The sequence below is a fragment of the Arachis ipaensis genome, chromosome B3 (assembly GCF_059453495.1).
Source record: "Arachis ipaensis isolate K30076 ecotype BB chromosome B3, ASM5945349v1, whole genome shotgun sequence".
Taxonomy (NCBI): domain Eukaryota; kingdom Viridiplantae; phylum Streptophyta; class Magnoliopsida; order Fabales; family Fabaceae; genus Arachis; species Arachis ipaensis.
The window spans coordinates 94320226-94338440 of NC_142438.1; the positions used below are offsets into that span (position 1 = coordinate 94320226).

Here is an 18215-nt window from a genome sequence, read left to right on the forward strand (position 1 = left end):
TGTTTGAAATAAAGAGAGAAAAAACAAGTGTTGGTTTAGGATATGCTTGCTAATGGACCAAGATTTTCAAATGGCTTGGAATTGACTTGAGTGAAGAGAAAAGTATCGTCTTGAGTAATGTAGCCAAGATTGATGACAGTACTCTAAGACAGATAGAAAAAGATCTGAATGCCCAAGAACCTCAGGTACAAGGACAAGCACAAGACCCTGAGGTGCAAGCACAATCCCAGGAATCCCCACCACCACCGCCTCCTTCGCCAACAATGCGAGATTTGATGGATGAATTGCGAAACATAAGATTATACATTGAGGGACAATTTGCTGAGATAAGACAGCATCAAGACAGACAAATTTTGGTTATGAAGTAGTTAGATATGACTTTTAATTTTAAACCAAAGGGTAATAATAAGGTGAGCAGCTAAAATAAATCTCTAATATTTATACTCCATTTTGTGGTACTAATTTGTAATAATTAAATTGCAGCTTGAGGATCATGATATTCGCATGATAACCGCTGTGCATTTATTCAAGAGTTAGATCAACTAGAAGAAATCACAAATTATAGCGTCAGCCAATGAATTTTGGAATATGCATACAAATCATAAGATGCAAAGATAATATTAGTAATCTAGATAAATATAATACTTTAGTTATTGAGTATTTATTTGTTAGGTTTGACGGATGTACTTCTTTAATTATTTTTGAATGACTTCTTAAATAGATATTTTCTACTTTGTGGCTTTACAATTTTTCTCTAATTCTATGCACTATATAAATATCTTAGTTTAAAAGAACTCATATTTTTATGATAAAGTAATGTCATTTTCATTTATTATTTCAACAATAATGTCATACAAATATTATGTCTTGTAAATTATATTTTATTTTATACAATTAATGTTTTAGAAAAAAGATTTTTTTCATTTTTTTTATTTGTTTGCATTCTATTTATATGTTTCCATGTATTTAAGATTTGAACTAGTTTGATAAAGGATCTTTCGAGCAATAAATTTTTTTCTTAAATCCTCTTATTTATATTTGTAAGGCGTATTTTAAACTTATTAAGGTCCAAAATCAGAAGAGATTTCAACTAATAGAGATTAAACGAAATCTTTTTACCGTAACTATAATATTCTTGCTGCAAATATGACTGAAATTGTCAAATGCAAACTAGCAAATTAAAATATAGTATTTATTACAGTGGTTTATGTTAAATGTTCAAACATAAAAAATAGTTGCAGATTTCAAGTTTACTAAGACAAATGAATTTAATCATCACATTCAAACAATTTTTCTCCTCAAATCCTAACATTATTAGTATGTATTCCTTGATTTTTTTATTATCTGTTATAATAAAAATCAGAAGTGAAAATAGGAGAAGAATAAGAAAATTGAATGAGAGAAAAATGAGAAATATTTTATTTAACATAACAAACTTTGTATTTCTTTCATTTCCATCTAAGAACTCCACCGATCTCCTCTTTTGCATTTTTGTAGCTTCATCCTCAACTTCTTCAAGTTGAGCAGTCCTCTTCATTAATAAATAATAAAAAATTAAACTAAATATTATAAATTAAATGGCTAGACATACAAAATTATTATTTTTAATGAACTCGCAAAATCACTTTCAAATACTAAATAAAACTTTGTATAATTAGTGTTTTTTCCTTTGTTCTCATCATTGACACTAATCTACACTACATAATCATCTTGCTGCATTTGGTGACACTAATTAAGATTTAAACATTAAGTTCTACAATCTTCAAAAATTGAGAAAAAGTACAAAACAGTCATTTAATAACAATCTACATACTAGTATATTTTTTTATTCTAAAAGAAAATTAAAAATATAAAAAAACGTTAAAAAATTGCTGCTATTTTTTTTTTCTAAAAAGCACAAAAAAACGTATCCAACGAAAGTGTTTGAATTGCTAGACTTGGTAGTTAAATATTTAATGTTTAAAATATTATTATTTTGAGTAATATTTAATATTTTTTTTCTCAAAGCTGAGTACCTGTTATATAATTCGTAGCTAGTTGCTTCGATTTAGATATTTAATAAAGTGCTAATTGAGTCGATTTGTTATGACGCTCAACCTATTCCATAAATTAAATTCATCTAATTCGATTTACCATGGAATATAAGTTTTATTATAGTGGGACTCACAATGAAAAAACAAAAATATAAGTTATATAAATTCTTTTAGTATAATTATCCAATAATACATTTTAAGTTCATGCTTTTAAATATTGCTAGCTAATTAATAATAAAAAAATAAAATTTAATTACTTTTTAGTATTCCTCAATATCCGTGAATTACTAAAAGATAAAAAAAATTATTTTTTCATTACACAATCAATTTTACGAATAAAGAATCGAAATGGAAAATTGCAAAATTAGAGATTCTGACCTCGATTTTGTAATCAAAACAGTGGATTGTTTTTCTGAACACTATAATGAAAAAATTGGTTGGATCTTTGTTGATTGCTGCAACTGTGATTATCAATTAATGATGAACAAATATTGGATATACAGATGGATAAAAAATAAAGAAAAATTGGATATTAAGTAGATGGATAACTGGAACAAAAACAATGAAAATTTTGATAATTAAGAAGATTGATAAGCGATTCCAATTATAGGATTGAGTAATTGATGATAGATTATTCACCAATTTATAATCTTAATATTAAAGAAAAGATAAGATTAGAGTATCTAAATCAAAATAAAAACTTAAAAATTGAAGATAGAATTTTAAAGATAAGATAAATGAATAATAAAATAATAATTTATAAATACCAGTAAAAAATTGAGAACGGCGTAACATATAACGTAGTGCACAATATAATCGATTGGATAACAAAACTAATCGATTGAATTGTGAAAATCCATATTGTTTTGAAGACTTAAATCGATTGGTTAACACAACCAATCAATTAAATTGTGGGGTCTCATATTACTTTGAAGCATTCAATCAATTGGGTAACATGAACAATCGATTGAAATAGAAAAAACCCACATTCTAAGCATTGTTCAATGGATTGTGTAAAAGTTACAATCGATTGATATTTGGAAAAACCATACTATCGTCCAACATTCAATCGATTGTTTTGTGGAAACATGAATTCCAATAGATTGAATTATGGAAAACCTAAAATTTAATCGATTGTTTTGTGAATCCAATCGATTCTAATTTGTTATTGTTTTTGTTTTTATTTTTTATTATTAATAAACATGATAGATGAATAATAAAATAATAATTTATAAAATAAAAAATAAATTTTATAATTAAATAATATATAAAGGATTAATTTGTAATTAAAATTAGATAAAGACTATTTAACAATTATTAAAAAACTTAAAAAACATGTTTTGTAATAGAACCATTTAGTGGTCCAAACTTTACGGGACCATCAAATCCGGTACCAATAAAAAGCATAAGCTTTTAAAAAATACAAACACCTCTTTCAAAAACTTTACCAAACAAAATCTATATTAAATATTAATATATTATCTCATCATTTCACATTCATGTAAATCGGCTCCTTTTGAGCCATTTTTAATATTCTCTAAAGCTATTTTTTTATGTTAAACTTAAACCAACCATTCCTTGCTATATTTGAAGACAAGTGTCACTATATATATGGTTAAAATGATAGATGTGTACATTTATCTTTGTGTTTAACTGCCTTAACATTTATCTTATTTAAAACATTTTTTGAAAAGTAATATTTCTAGTAATTATATTTCAATATAATAGTATAAAAAATTTATTTATTTATTATGTTAAAATATATTTTGTAAAATTTTTTGCAAAAAAGATAAATATAATTCTTTTAAAAAATTAACAATATTAAAGAATTAAAAAATATTTTTTCGTAGTATTTCATAGAATCCAAATATATACTTAACTAAAATGATTTTACTAAAATACCCTAAACAGTAAATAGTTGAAGATTATTGGTGGGGAAGCAAAATGACCCGTGTGAGAAATAGGAGGGGAGGGAATTGGAGAACGGAAAGGGGGAAGAAATTCCAGAGAAGTCTAGACCTCACTCGCTCTCCCTTTCTTCACTCTTCTATTCTTTCTGTATATTAAACTCTGCAAACGCATTCCCCTATCTGCGCATCATCGTAATCGTAATCCTAATCCGAAACCTAATCATCTTCTTCATCCATGGCGGGATACAAACTGTTGAAGCGGAAAGGCATCGATCATGTTCCCGACGATTTCTACGATTTCCCTCTTTCTTCTCCCGCCACCAAGATTCGCCGTCTGGTTCGTCTTCTCTCTTTCTTTCGTTCTCATTGTTCATTCCAAGTTCCTCATCGGTTTATTAATGAATTAAATCGTGTTTTGTTAATTATGGTTGTGATCAGGATGGTGAGTTGCCGCCAATTGCAGAGGTGGAACTCGAACATGAACAACCCTTACCCATTCCAGCGGAAGCAGAAGCAGATGCTTCTCCACCTCCCAACGCAGAGAGAGCTCTCGTTCTCTTCAAGCCGCTAATGCATTCGTCATCTCCTTTCTCTCTCACCCTCGACTCTGATCTCCTCTCTCGATTCAAGAGTACGTCTCTCTCTTTCGCAAATTAATTAGTAGGCGACTTCATCCAATTCAATTCGAGATTCAAAATTCAGTTGACTTTACTCTTTAATTTGCTGCAGGGGAAGCGCATTGGTCAAAAGGTGATTCTGATTGCGAGCGCCTCATAAAATCAGCGGTGGAGAAGGAAGAACAAGACAAGAGGAACCGTGGAATGGCTATTGTGCCTTGGGCACCCTCATCCAATTTCGCGCAAGGTTCCAACATTGCAAATACAGAGATGATGGAAGCTGATCACATGGGTCCAGAACCAGAAGAAGAACCATCCGTGATGATGGATGTAGAAAACCAACAAGAAGAAAATAATAGTTATTTTAAGTCTTCAAGTTCAACGCTAAATCTAAGTAATGGTGGTGGTGTTCTTGTTGGTGGAGTGGCAGCAACACCAGAAGGGTTCAACCAGTGGCAGCAACAGCAACAGCAGCATCATTGCTTGTGGCCACATCTTCCTCAAAACATGTCAACTCCAATCACATGGACACGTTGAGACGCAAATCACCTATTAGTTTCTACACGCCCTTCCTTTCATTGTAGTGCTACTAGATTGGAATAGAATGGGATTGCAATTTTTTTTTAGTTTTGCAGAGAATTGCACCTTTTTCAATATCAAGGAATGGAATGTGGATAGGATTAGGCATGCCATGGGACTTGAGAGGATAGGACGGTAATCCTTTGTACTTATGTGGAAGGACCATCCACTTTTAACCAAGAATTTCATGTTCTTATGTCGTCTTTGCCCCTCATGCTTCATCATTTAAACTTGTCATTGGCTAATGCTTAGCAGTACTAGATATGAATTTTGCATTGGTATTTGTATTCGTGCCAACTCGATAAGGCTTTTCATAGATATGAATTACAGATTATTATTAAAAAAAAAAAAAGATTGCGTACATGTGCAAAGAAGGAGGAGGTCCTTTCAATTTTTATTACAAAAAGAAAATCCTTCTAAGAATGAATTAAATGGTTTTCCACAAATCCAAATCAAACAATCCAAAGGGCTTGGTTGGAGTTTTTTCTTTTAGGTTTGGAGCTTATAATTCAATTTTACAGGTACATCTCTGGTAAAACCAGAATCACAGCAAAATTAAATGCCAAAAAACTGGCAGGTCAATCATAAGGGAGCCTTTCAGACGACAATATAAATGGAAAGGTCATGATGTAATTCCTAAGTTACGGCCGAAAATATTGTTCTTCTATGTCATACTCTGTACTCTTCTTCCTTAAGAAAGTATATGTAGATATTCTTCTCTATCCAGCATCTCTATGATTCTATATATATATGCTAATCTCCAGTCACATAAGTCTTTTCTTCATAGTATCTCTTTTCGCTCTGAGCCTTTTTAGCATTGCGTTTCTGCATCAGATAAAACAAATGGAAGCAGAGAACTTTCTATCAGAAATTTGTACAGGAAAAGCAAATAGGATAGGAGTAAAGCGTTCTATCAGAATTCAGCCGTTACCACATAGGCTTCATGGTTAGCCAAAATACGCTGGGCTACTGAGGTAGTAGTGATATCTTTAGGGCTTTCAAGCAAGTGGAATATTCCCATGCTCTTTGGGACCTCATATGGATCTCTTTCACTCTGTACAATGACAACTTGCTCACTCGTATGGAAGAAAAATAATAAAATAAGGAAATGACATTGTATATCATGTGAAATTGCAAAAGGCCAACTTACATATAATGATTTCTCAGCAACAGTCCCGTGCACAACCGCCGAGATATTGAAAGTTGTTATCTGTTTGATTCCAAATAAATAAATAGAACTCATCATCATGAAATATTGGAAATGCATATGAACACTTAGCTCAAACTATGCTCAATAAGGGTGAGACAAATGGAGAGGATAAGCATGTTCAGATGATTCTTAAGTATGCAATTTATGTGTAAAAGCAGTTAAATCCTTAATCACTTAAAAAAGAACGCAAGGGAAAAGGCAGATATCATGAAACTAGCATGCCCTATTAAAAGACAGTAATTCGAATCAATACAACAAGAACAACTTCATATAAATGGTGGCAGCTACTTAAACGATGTTCAGACTTGAGCATATACCATGTCCTTTGTAATTTCCCATGGTGCGCCAATAATGACTTCATCAACATAACCGCAAGCCAGCACACTAAGGCTACGCTCGTGTAGGTGCATAATTGGATAGTGATTCCCTCGTTGTGAGCTGCAAGGAAGTTGCTAGTCACATGAATACTTGGATCATAGCTGTAACTTCAATTTTACATGATAAAAAACTGCATACCTCACAGTCTCGTCTGAGTGGATACCAACAAGAAGAAAATCTCCGAGCTGCCTAGCCTTCTTAAGTATCTGAGAGAACAGGAAATACTGAATTAAGACAGCCATATCAAATAGTGCTATTTGACTGTTGCACACCTATAGAAAACTCATGTATACCTCAACGTGCCCAGCATGGAAGAGATCAAATGCCCCATCAATGTATACAATACGAGCATCAGGTCCAGGCCCCTAAAAGAGGATGAAGCCACAATGAATTATCATGCAAAATATTTTCATCTTGAAACCAATGATTGTGGCATAAATTTCAAATCAGTGTCTGTTGCAGCAAGTCAAGATATACAAGCATTGATCATCAAAATACCTTGCCATTTGAAAACTGTACAATACGTCGGGAAGTTGGTAGGAATTGGGACAAGTGGGAAACCTTTGGCTTGCTTTCTTCTTGAGGTTTTGCATCAGTACCATTAAGATCTTCGCGAGCTTTTTGATCTTTTAACGAAGACATAATTCTTCCTGTATAGAAACAGAGATCATACACATAATTAGCTTTTACCTACCACCCAATTTTTATCAATATAACACTTGGAACAAGAAAATTAACTTTATCCATCAACAACACAAGATTTCTGCTATCTTCGAACATAAGAAGAGACAAATCTTACCAACAATATCTGTACTGGAAACTCCTTCAGTACGTTTAATTTGCTTGTATCGGCCAGCTTTCTTTGCTGCAGCATAAGCATCTGTTCCATCTGGAAGCAGGCAAGGGTCATCGCCATGTATGACATAGTCAATGTTGTATTCATAGAAAAGACGATTCAAGAATTCCTCAGTAATTGCATAAGGAGCATCGGTTATGACTTCGTCCACCCATTTCAATCCACTAACAAGGGTCAGCCTGGAAGACAAAATACATTCTCAACATTAATTCTTTTACAATGTCGGCAAACTTGAGTTATTCAAACAAACAAGTTTATTCCCTTGCTGCAAAGTCTCTAGTCTTATGTTTAAGCTGAATTAGATTTTGTCTAAGAGAAAATCAATAGGAGCAAAACAGAAAAGGACCAAATATTTGTACCTCTCCTCCATAGACAAAACAGGCGGGCCTTTATTGGCGAGGATCTCCTCATCACTCACCAGACCCACAACCAATTCATCTCCTAGAGCTTTTGCCTGTCTGAGTGCATTGGCATGGCCATAGTGCATCAGATCAAAACAACCATCCATGTAAACCCGAACACGCCTCTTACCGGATCTCTTCTTAGGGAAAATCCCCAAATTAGACCAGGAGTGGGTCATCCCCCCAAAGTAGCTCGTCGACAGTCCCAGCAAGGCTGCTGTAACCATTAGACCACCCAACACATGTGGGTGGTTGTATACCCCCTCCCAAATCCAACTATTACTGTCATAATCCATATGGTCTTCTTTCTTTCTTTTTTGGTTTTGTTTTGTTTTGTTTTCTTATCAGAAACAAGATGTTTCTGTGATGTAAGAGGAGGCACAGACCTGCAACAAAGCAACCATCACGGCAAAATGTGAATCACATGAATGGTATGCCATCGAAAATCCTAAATTTCACACACAAAAACCTTTTTTATAGCTCAAATGCAAACAAGTGAAACTAGGAAGGAATTATTGCTTCACATAATCACATATCCTGATTCATCCCAAAAAAATAAAAGAAGAATTAAAAATGCTTCATATATTTAAGCAAAAAGTTGGCAAGCCACCACAACGAAATCAAATAACCGTTACACGTAAAATCCACAACAACAAAAATTGGAGGCGTTCTCATCTTCCTGATCTAGTCAAACCAACAAATAAAAAATGCAGCTATATTGTGAAATTCTTAGAACAAGTATCTTCCATTGTATGAATGAATATGTAAAAAGATTTAAAAAATTCCAACGAGAAAACCGACCTGAGATCCCGAAGTAAAAAACGAGAATTTTCACGGAAGGATGTGCAGCAATAAATGAAGATGGCAGAATGAGAAAATTGAACGCGTTTGATGGCATGCAAATTGCAAAAAGGAACTAGAAAAGAAGAAAAAAAAGGAAGAAGGAAGAGATCGAATCTTAACCTGTTGTGTTTGTTTGTTCCTTTTTGCGTTACCTTTGTGTCTGTGTCTCCTCTTTCCTTGTTTTTTCTCTTTTCCTTTTTTCTTTTTTTTTTTCTTCTCTCTGTTCTCTCCCTTTGGATTCGTATGGAAGAAACCTCCTCTAAGTTTTGGCAACAACGAAGCTTTGTCTGAGCTTAATATTATTAATATTAATATATATATACGTCACTTTTGAAAAGGGAAAATTTTTAAAGTAACCAAAAATAAACAAAGGCAGAAGTTATCACTTATTAGTTATGGACAATGTAAATATTAAATAATGTAAATAATAGATATATCGGAAATTATTAGGTGTGTAGATAATTATTTTAATATTAAGATTTAGGTAAATAATTTAAAAATATTGAAATATTTTTATTTTATTAGATTAATTTTAAAATTTATTGTTCACATTGTTCACAAAAATTATTCTCTACCTAATAAAATCCATTAGTTATTACTAGTCCAAAATATCTCTCCTTTTTAACTGTTAACGATTTATATTATTTTATTAATTTTTTTATTGAATTTCATTTTCTACCGTTGTTCTTATAAGGTATCTGTAAATTTTATCTTATTTTAATATTAAAAATTATTATTATTTTAAAATTCGATTCTGTTGTCCACCATATGGCTACTGGTAGTTTTTCTATGTTTATATATAACTTTGAGTAAATAGTTAAAATCGTTCCTAAAAGATACTTCGATCTTCATTTTGGTTTTCGAAAGATAAAGTTAATCGAAATTATCCCAAGAGATACACATTGGTCATGTTAGTCTTTCCATCAGTTGGATAATGACGTGTCACATTAAGTACCACGTGGCATATGATGACGTGGGAGGCTAATACCACGTGTCATAAGATGATTGGTTGACGTGTCAGCTTAATGACAGTTAACATACATAAATTTTGATTTTGAGCATATAACTTTGTTTAGGTTAACAAATACATACATTTCAATTTTGAGTATATATATATATATATATATATATATATATAGCAAAATGTAATAATGTAAGAAAAATATTTTAGAATAGAAAAAAATAAGAGAGATTTTGACAAGATTTAAAAGAGAGAGATAATTTTATTGAAAAATTTTTTAGGAAGAAAAGATATAATTACTAATTTTTTTATTGTCAATTACATTTCTATTAAAATTAGTAGTATCAAAAAATATTTTAAATTTAATATTATCAAAAAAAAATAAAAAAAATTATATAAGGACTAATTTGATTAATTTTTAAAATTTCAGGGATGAAAATGACTTACGTCTGAACTTTTAAGGACTATTTTGATTATAAATAACTTTTTTACATGTCAAGTGCCACGTGGCATACCACGTGTCACTGAGCTGACACGTCAACCAATCATCTTGTGACATGTGGCATTAGCCCCCACGTTATCATATGCCATGTGGCACTTAACGTGACACGTCATCATCCAACTGACGAAAGGACTAACATGACCAATCGTATATCTTTCGAGGACGATTTCGATTAACTTTATCTTTCGAGAACCAAAATGAAGATTGGGGTTTGGCTATTTACTCATATAACTTTTTAGGATTCTATATATATAAATATACACCCCCTTTTGTATTCAAGTTTTGATATATTTCTCCTATAATATTTGTGATCAAATTATAAAGTTTAAATATAATTAAAAATCTAGATAATAAAATATGTAATTAACTTTAGTCACAATTAGTTAATAGGTACCGTCTTATTGACCTCAGTTAATTTTGTTAAAAAATTACAAAAATTCCCATATTTTTCATAGTAATAGTACTCCTATTCAATAATTGTAACTTGGAAGGAACTCTCATAAAAAAATAAAATAAAAAACATTGTCCTAGACAAAGAATAGACTTATTAGTTGTCAGTAGGGTGTTCATGTCCCAAATTGAAACCAGTTGATTTGATATAGACTCAAAAGTCAGTTGGATCTTTTATAAAATTTGAAGTTGATGCAATAACAATTTGAAATACGGAATATTATTATTAAGGTTGTGTTTTTAATACTAATAAAAAGATCCAGGACCTACTAACATTCTAGAACACAATATTATCTCTGGAGACGTGACTAGAACGTTACTTCCTATGAACAGATTCTATTCCATGACTGCTTGTTTGAAAAAAAAAATATGGTAGAAATGGTAAATGGTCAAGGGAAACCACCGAATCGGGGAAAATAAGAAAGCAACTAAATAAGGAGGATGTTTTTTTTTTTTAATTACAAGCGAGTTTAAAGTCTAAAAAAAAAGAGAAAAAAACTACGAATCACAAGCTAACGAGTTAAAGAAATCGTTTTGCCATCAATAAAATGTATTAGAGGCTCTTTGAGAATCAGAAAATAGAGTAGAAATCAAAGAATGAGAAAGAGAGAGTGAGAGAGAAAGTGTGGGAGAGATTAATGATTTCATTATGAAGATCAGTAAAAATAATCACATCTGACATTTATTACACTGCAGCTTAGTATTTACACTAGCTTAACGTTTTGGAAACATTTCAAGTGTACTGGAAGTATCAGTGCTCCAATTATTTTAACCGTTGATCTAAATTATAAAAAATATATATAATATATATTAATTAAAATCAACGGTTAAAACAACTGGTGCATCAGTACTCTTCGGTGTACTTAAAATGTTTCCTAAGGTTTTAGTCATAACAATCACATGCTCTACTCTTGTAACTATTTCTCAATAGAATTACCCGCTCAATTAAATCATTAGCTGTTATTAACTGTCATGAACTAACACCTCTTTTAGCTTTTACTTTTTTTCTTTACTGTTATGCCTAACATCTCCCCTCCTCCCTCAAACTGAGGGATGGTTGCTCAACCAACCTTAAATTGGGCTGAAAATGAAGGAAGGCATTTTGGGACACCGACTTTGTAAGTAAATCGACAATCTGATCATATGATGGTATATAAATTACATGTGCTTGCTGCTGGACTACTCGGTTGTGTACAAAGTGCAGGTCAATCTCAAAATATTTCGATTGGTTATGCAGAATTGGATTTCTACTCATGAAGACAGTGCTTTGATTATCACAATTAAAATGTAGGAGAAGGGCCTAGAGGTAGATGCATCTCATACAAGAGCTTTTGTATCCAAATAATATCAGTCATGACATCAACTAAGGCATGGAACTCTGCCTCTATGCTAGACTTGGACACTGAGACTTGTTTGCGGCTGGACTAGCAAATGAGATTGGAACCCAGAAAGACACAGAACTCAATGGTGGACTTCCTAACAACTGGATCAGCTACCCAGTCGGAGTAACAAAACCATCAGGCTTTCGTTTCACCCGAAACACCCACCTACAACCAATGGGTTCAATGCCTGAGGATGCATCCATCAATTTTCACGTTTTACATTTCAATAGGGTCGCATACTCTTCGTCCATCGCTGCCTTTCAATGGGAAGAGTGTAGAGCTTGAGCTACTAATGTTGGTTCAGTTTGTGTAAGATCTAGGTTCAAGTGAGGAAGCTGCAAGTTGTACATCTTTGGTTTGAAAATACCAACTCTTCCTTTTGTGATCATAAGGTGTACTTTGCCTACATTGGGGACTAATGCAACAGCAATTTCCTCAGGCAGTTCTTCAGTTAACCCTGCACTTCTCAAGAGAAACACAGAAGTAGAAGTAAAGTCACAAGAATTAACAACTAAATTGACATGTATCAATACAAATAGCATTAGTAACAAAGTCGGGCTGAGGTGTGAGAGGTGGTTGTGGAGGAAAAGGTTGGGAGGGTGAGGCTGGTGTAGGTTGAATGACTTGGTGTAAGGGTGTTGTGACTGAAGGGTCTGTACCAGACACTTGGTTAACTGCATTGTTAGACTGTTGTGGTGAGTGAGGAGTAAGATTTGCTAGTTATGTTGATGTGGTATGGGTAATTTCTATAAGAATTGAGGTTGGTTTTGATAGATGTAGAACTGAATCTTTGAGGGTTGGTTGTTTGTTAAAGAAGATGCTTTGATAAGGGAATTCTTCTTCATTAAACAAAACATGCCTGGAGATGTAAAGCTTCTTAAATGGTGAGAGACTTTGTAGCCCTTGTGTTATGAGGAGTACCCAAGAAATAGACACTTGTGAGTGTTATAATGTCTAAGTTGCGGGTAATAGGAGCAGCAAAAAATTCTTAGAAATTTATAATCTGGTGCTTTGTTGTGTAACAATTCAAAAGGAGACTTCTGGTTAGTGATAGGCGAGGGAAGCATATTGATGAGGTGTGTAGTAGTGAGGCATGCCTCATCCCAAAACTTTAGAGGCATGGATGCTTGAGATAGATGTGTAAGGGCAGTCTCTATTATGTGTCTATGTTTTCTTTTGGCACGTCTATTCTGTTGATGTGTGTAGGGGCAACTAAGTCAGTAAGCAATACCATTCTCTATGAAGAACTGTGTCAAGGTGCAAAGTGTATTCTTTTCCATTATTAGTTTGAATAGTCTTTATTTTGTGGCCAATTTTATTTTCCATGAGAAGCTTAAACTGTTTGAAAGCTTGAAGTGATTGTGCTTTGTTGTGCAGAAGGTATATGCACATGTACCTAGTCTTAGCATCTATGAAAATAATGTAAAATCTGGATCCAGAAATGCTGGTAATAGGGGCTGGACCCCAGAGATCGGAATAAACCAGTTCCAATGGAGTATTATAAGCTGTTGTGGAGTCAAAAAAAGGAAAATTGTGATGTTTACACTCACAACATGCATTACACAAAGTATCATTTGAGCTTCTATTCAATTCATTAGTGTCAACATTACATTGTTTTAACACTCTTTCAATCACAGCAACAGCTGGATGACCTAATCTTTGGTGCCATACATTTAATTGAAAGACTGACTTATTGGAGCTAGCACCATTGGCTGCTGCCCCTGAACCTTCTAAATTTAAGGGAATACAATCAGAGATAGTGACATTACAGACTCTATCTAAGGTTGTGGTTTGGTTTGATGGACAATGAGGTGTATGTGTGTTACTTAATAGTTTATTTTGGTTGTGCCTTACCATTCTGCCAGGTTGTGCTGCCCTTGCAAGCACTCCAATATTATCAAACTTGTAGAGACCACCTCTAAGGGATTTTCTTAGCAACACTTTCCTGGTCTCCTGAGATTTCACAAAGCAGTCAAATCGGTAAAATTTAAAGAACACTTGGTTATCCAATGCAAACTGGCCACACTTATAAGGTTCTTGGTGATGGTTGGGACATGTAAGAGGTTAAGCAGTTTAAATTACTGAGGGCTTGATTCATGGAATAGGACAATTTTGCTAATGCTATTTATATTCATACCTTGGCCATTAGCTGTAAAGACTTGCTCCATTCCTTCATACTCTGAGCTTGCAACCAAGTTATTCTCCTCAAAGGTCAAGTGATGGAAAGTGCTAGTATCCAAATACCATGCTTTGTCTGTGAGTGAGGTTGGAGGTGGTGCTGCTGCCAGTAATGCTTAAGCTTGTGAAGTTGGTTGTGGCCTATGAAATAAAGAGGAAGGAGGAGGTGGCATGGTAATGGTATTTTCATGAGGTTTTTGAAAATCTTGATTAAACTTGTGGTAGCACTCACACACATGGTGTGCAAATTAGGATTTCGCACAGCTTAACCGGCAAGTACACCAGGTCATCCAAGTAATACCTTAGGTGAGTGAGGGTCGATCCCAAGATGATTGTCGGACTGAGCAAACAATGGTCGTTAGGTTGGACTTAGTCAAGTGAATTAGAAAAAGGGTTGGTGAGTCAATTCGCATAAAAACAGTAAATAAGCAAGTAAAGAGAATAATAAAGGGTTTGGTGTGAAAACAGAATGAGAAAACAGTTAAGCCTTTGAAGATGTTTATCTTTCCGAATTAAAAGTTCTTACCAACTATTTTAACAATGCATGATTTATTTCATGGTAAATTGTAAGTGTCTAAACCCTAATCTCTTAGTGATTTAGCCTCCTCTAACCTTCATTAACCGCCACTCTCGTGGTCACTTAATTCTGATTAGAGGGTTAAGTTCAAAAACTAGTTTATGGCCACAAAAATCCTAATTACCCAAAGCTAACAGGATTATATGTCACATATCCCAATTAGTTCATGTAATTAGCAATTTAGGAGAAATTTGTTTTCAAGCTGTAGTTCAAGTGAGATAACTCTCTCGAGAATCACAAGAACTCATGTAGAATAAGGGTCATACCTTCGTTCCACCCAAATTCATAAGATTAAGAACGAAAACAATCATTAGAATTGAATCAAAACATTAATTAAAATAGAAGAATAATAGTTTTAATCTATAGAAATAAACAGAGCTCCTAACCTTGTCCAAGAGGTTTAGTTGCTCATACTTACAGAGAAAACAGGGTTCTGAAAAGTGCGAAAGGAAGAAGATCCGAATCACAAGTGATCTTTTCCCTAATATACTAACCTAATTTGATACGGAAATAAAATAGAATAATAAATCCTAAGACTAAAAGATATTGCTTGTAAATAAAAATTACAAAAGAAAAATAAAATAAAACTAATAAATGTTAAATCCACTTGGAAGCCCAAAGAGGGGATGAATCCAGCCTGCTGCTGGCGTTAAATGCCAAGTTGGGCGTTTAACGCCCCAACGGGAGCATACGCTTCTGGTTCTAGGTCCCCTGCTGGCGCTAAATGCCAGGTGGCCGTTTAGCGCCCAAGGAGGGTGCTGCCAACATTTTTCTTTTTAGCTCCAAACTCTGCCAATTGCTCCAAATTTCACCTAAAATCATAAAAAATACCAAAACAACTCAAAGTAGCATCTAAAAGGGATTTTTTGCACTAAAATCAAGTAAAACTAAATAAAATCTAACTAAAAACAATTGGAAAATGCTAAGAAAAAAGGGTATAAGATGCCACGCATTACAATACCAAACTTAAACTGTTACTTGTCCTCAAGCAACCAAAATAATATAGGACCAAGAAGAGAAAATGTCTGCGACTTGAGTTGTCATTTAAGCTTAGGTCTAGTTATTGAATAGGGCTTATGACACTCTAATTCTAAATAGTTTCAGCATCTCACTTCACTATCCTTTGAAGCTTAGAAATATCAATATCTTTTGGAGCTAGACTTCGGTTAGGAATTTTCTCCTTAATAAGAGAATCACTTCGTTGCAAGTATAGTTCCAAACTAACAATCGACCAGCATAAGAGTTTAATTTTGGTTATCACAAGTTCAACCTAATAAAAATTAACCGAGAGTATTGCTCCCGGGTTATTCTCCCTAGGAATTGCAATCGAATACTTAATTATTAGTTATGAGATTCACGAGGGTGGGTTGATAAAAAGGCAAGAATTTAAATGACAATAAAATAAAGAAAACAACTAAAAATGACAAATGCTAAAGAGGCATTCATGGCAGGACTTGAGAATCAAAGTCTTCTATCTTAGCCATTAGTTATAATGCAATAATTACCAAGAGCTAAGCCTATTACGTTATCTTCACATCGGAAGAAGATCAATTAGGTCTAGTTAACCCCAATCCAGAAGTAGTGTCAATAGAAACAATATTAACTAACAACTCTAGATCACTAATCCAAGTTGGGTATTAATGACTCACACTACAAGAAAAAAGGCCTGTCGGCATCCTTTTTTTTTGCCACGCTTTTAAAGCGTGCCCAAAAGTGGTCTATGGAACGCTTTTGCGAGGGTGGCCACTGATTTGTGATTTGGCCACGCTTTCTTTTGTCACGTTTAAAAAGCGTGGCCATAGAAGGAAATCGGCACCCTTTTATTGGGTGGCCACTTATTTGAAATTTGGCCATGCTTTCTTATTGCCACGCTTGAAAAGCGTACCCATAGAGAGAAATCGGCATGCTTTTACAAGAGTGGCAACTGATTTGATATTTGGCCACGTTTTTTTTTGCCACACTTAAAAAGCGTGGCTACAAAAAAAAACCGGCACGCTTAAAAAAACCGACACACTTAAAAAACGTGGCTATCCTAGGTATAATCTGGCACCATACAAAAACGTGCCAATAGAGTCCCTTCCCTAAAATTTAGTTCCCACTTAATTTTTTCCACACTTAACTTTTCTTTTTCCAAGTTTTCAAATTTTAACCCTAAAATTAATAGTAACAATACACTAGTTTCCGAAATCCCTTTAGCCCTAAAATTACTTTCAAACCCTAAGCATACTGCAGCACCGTCACTTCATCTTCACTCTCGAACCCAGCAGCTTCTTTCGTCGTTCATCGTTCAGCTTCATCGCACCCAGCAGCCTTCATCACTACCCTTCATCTCACCCAGCCTTCATCGCCTTCGTTGCACCAGTCATCTTCGTCGAGCAGTCGTTGTCTTGAGCTTGCCGTCGCCACCACCGTGGTCTTCCTCGAGCTTGCCGTCGCCATCATCTTCGTCGAGCAGTGGTTGTCTTCCTCGACGCTGCTTTGAATGGCTTTTCCTTGAAAATTTCAGAAAACCCTAACCTCCATCACGCCGCCATCTATCTCACCGTCGCCTCCCTTAGCGCTGAAGATCGCAACCAGGTTCGTCCTTGAATGCCATTCCTCTTGCTGTTTTGCTTGTCGTCCCTCTCACCGTTCTGCTCGGAAAGCTGCTCGCCTCTGTCTCGTGGTTCTGCTCGCCGCTGTCTCGCGGTTCTGCTCGGCAGGTCTCGCGGTTCTGCTCGGCAGGTCTCGCGGTTCTGCTCGCTGTGCTGCTCGAAGGTTAGTGCTCAGTTGTGCTCCATCTTCATTTTTTTAAAATGCTCCATTTAGAATCAATCAAGAAAATAGCTCTTGCTGTGCTGCTGTTTTAATTTGTAATCAAGAAAATAGCTCTTTGACCCATGAATTTGTACCTTTTGCAGATTATACTTTGCTCATCCATGAAACATTTCCGTGGATCTAAGAAAGATACAATCCTTGGAGAGGTGCTCTTTACAGCTTTTGAATTTGCAAAAATGATTCCTCTTTTTTTAAAAATATATATTGATTCTTATGGTTCTAATAATCTTGCAGCTATATAAATCTTACTCTGAGTTATGCAAATCATCACTGATTCCCCCAGCAGGAATCTTGGAATTCTCAAACATGTGCAGAGTGCTTAATGACCAGGTATCTGAAACAAAGCAGTACAGAAGTTGATTATGGATTTCTAGATGTAGCTTTCTGCCATTGATTATGAATATTCCGATGAAGCAAAGTGGCAATAAGTAAAATGATGAAACATATTATTACTGCAGGGCCTCATTAAACTAGTTGATTATGGATTTCTAGATGTAGCTTTCTGCCGTTGAGTATGAATA

General features: G+C 34.2%; 2 protein-coding genes and 1 long non-coding RNA gene across 5 annotated transcripts; 2 read left to right on the forward strand and 1 right to left on the reverse strand.

Annotated features, from left to right (window-relative positions):
- Positions 1-3974: 3974 nt before the first annotated feature.
- LOC107630648 (DBH-like monooxygenase) lies at positions 3975-5338 on the forward strand. Its single transcript, XM_088508053.1, has 3 exons — positions 3975-4280; positions 4382-4574; positions 4673-5338. Exons 1-3 carry the CDS (start codon positions 4179-4181, stop codon positions 5095-5097), a joined length of 720 nt encoding a protein of 239 aa, XP_088364179.1. The 5' UTR covers positions 3975-4178; the 3' UTR covers positions 5098-5338.
- Positions 5339-5504: 166 nt separating this feature from the next.
- Positions 5505-9116, reverse strand: LOC107630647 (ethanolamine-phosphate cytidylyltransferase). Of its 3 annotated transcripts, none has more exons than XM_021119037.2 (10): positions 8980-9116; positions 7943-8370; positions 7527-7762; positions 7226-7377; positions 7021-7092; positions 6866-6933; positions 6667-6787; positions 6290-6349; positions 6071-6193; positions 5505-5964 (listed from the first exon to the last, which is right to left on the reverse strand). In XM_021119037.2, exons 2-10 carry the CDS (start codon positions 8278-8280, stop codon positions 5893-5895), a joined length of 1242 nt encoding a protein of 413 aa, XP_020974696.1. In that variant the 5' UTR covers positions 8281-8370; positions 8980-9116; the 3' UTR covers positions 5505-5892. The 3 variants fall into 3 exon arrangements, with proteins under 3 accessions (XP_020974696.1, XP_016189333.1, XP_016189334.1); XM_016333847.3 differs by having other exon boundaries at positions 8948-9116; XM_016333848.3 differs by having other exon boundaries at positions 8786-9112.
- Positions 9117-17775: 8659 nt separating this feature from the next.
- LOC148571619 (uncharacterized) lies at positions 17776-18215 on the forward strand. Its single transcript, XR_015907196.1, has 3 exons — positions 17776-17840; positions 17929-18024; positions 18153-18215. It is a non-coding gene; the product is annotated as an uncharacterized LOC148571619 (long non-coding RNA).

Coding starts and splice junctions, on each gene's coding strand:
- LOC107630648 (XM_088508053.1), top strand. CDS start 4,179: ATGGCGGGATACAAACTGTTGAAGCGGAAAGGCATCGATCATGTTCCC. Junction 4,281..4,381: donor CCACCAAGATTCGCCGTCTG/GTTCGTCTTCTC, acceptor GGTTGTGATCAG/GATGGTGAGTTGCCGCCAAT. Junction 4,575..4,672: donor TCTCCTCTCTCGATTCAAGA/GTACGTCTCTCT, acceptor AATTTGCTGCAG/GGGAAGCGCATTGGTCAAAA.
- LOC107630647 (XM_021119037.2), bottom strand. CDS start 8,280: ATGGATTATGACAGTAATAGTTGGATTTGGGAGGGGGTATACAACCAC. Junction 6,934..7,020: donor TCCATGCTGGGCACGTTGAG/GTATACATGAGT, acceptor CTGTTCTCTCAG/ATACTTAAGAAGGCTAGGCA. Junction 6,788..6,865: donor CACTCAGACGAGACTGTGAG/GTATGCAGTTTT, acceptor ACTTCCTTGCAG/CTCACAACGAGGGAATCACT.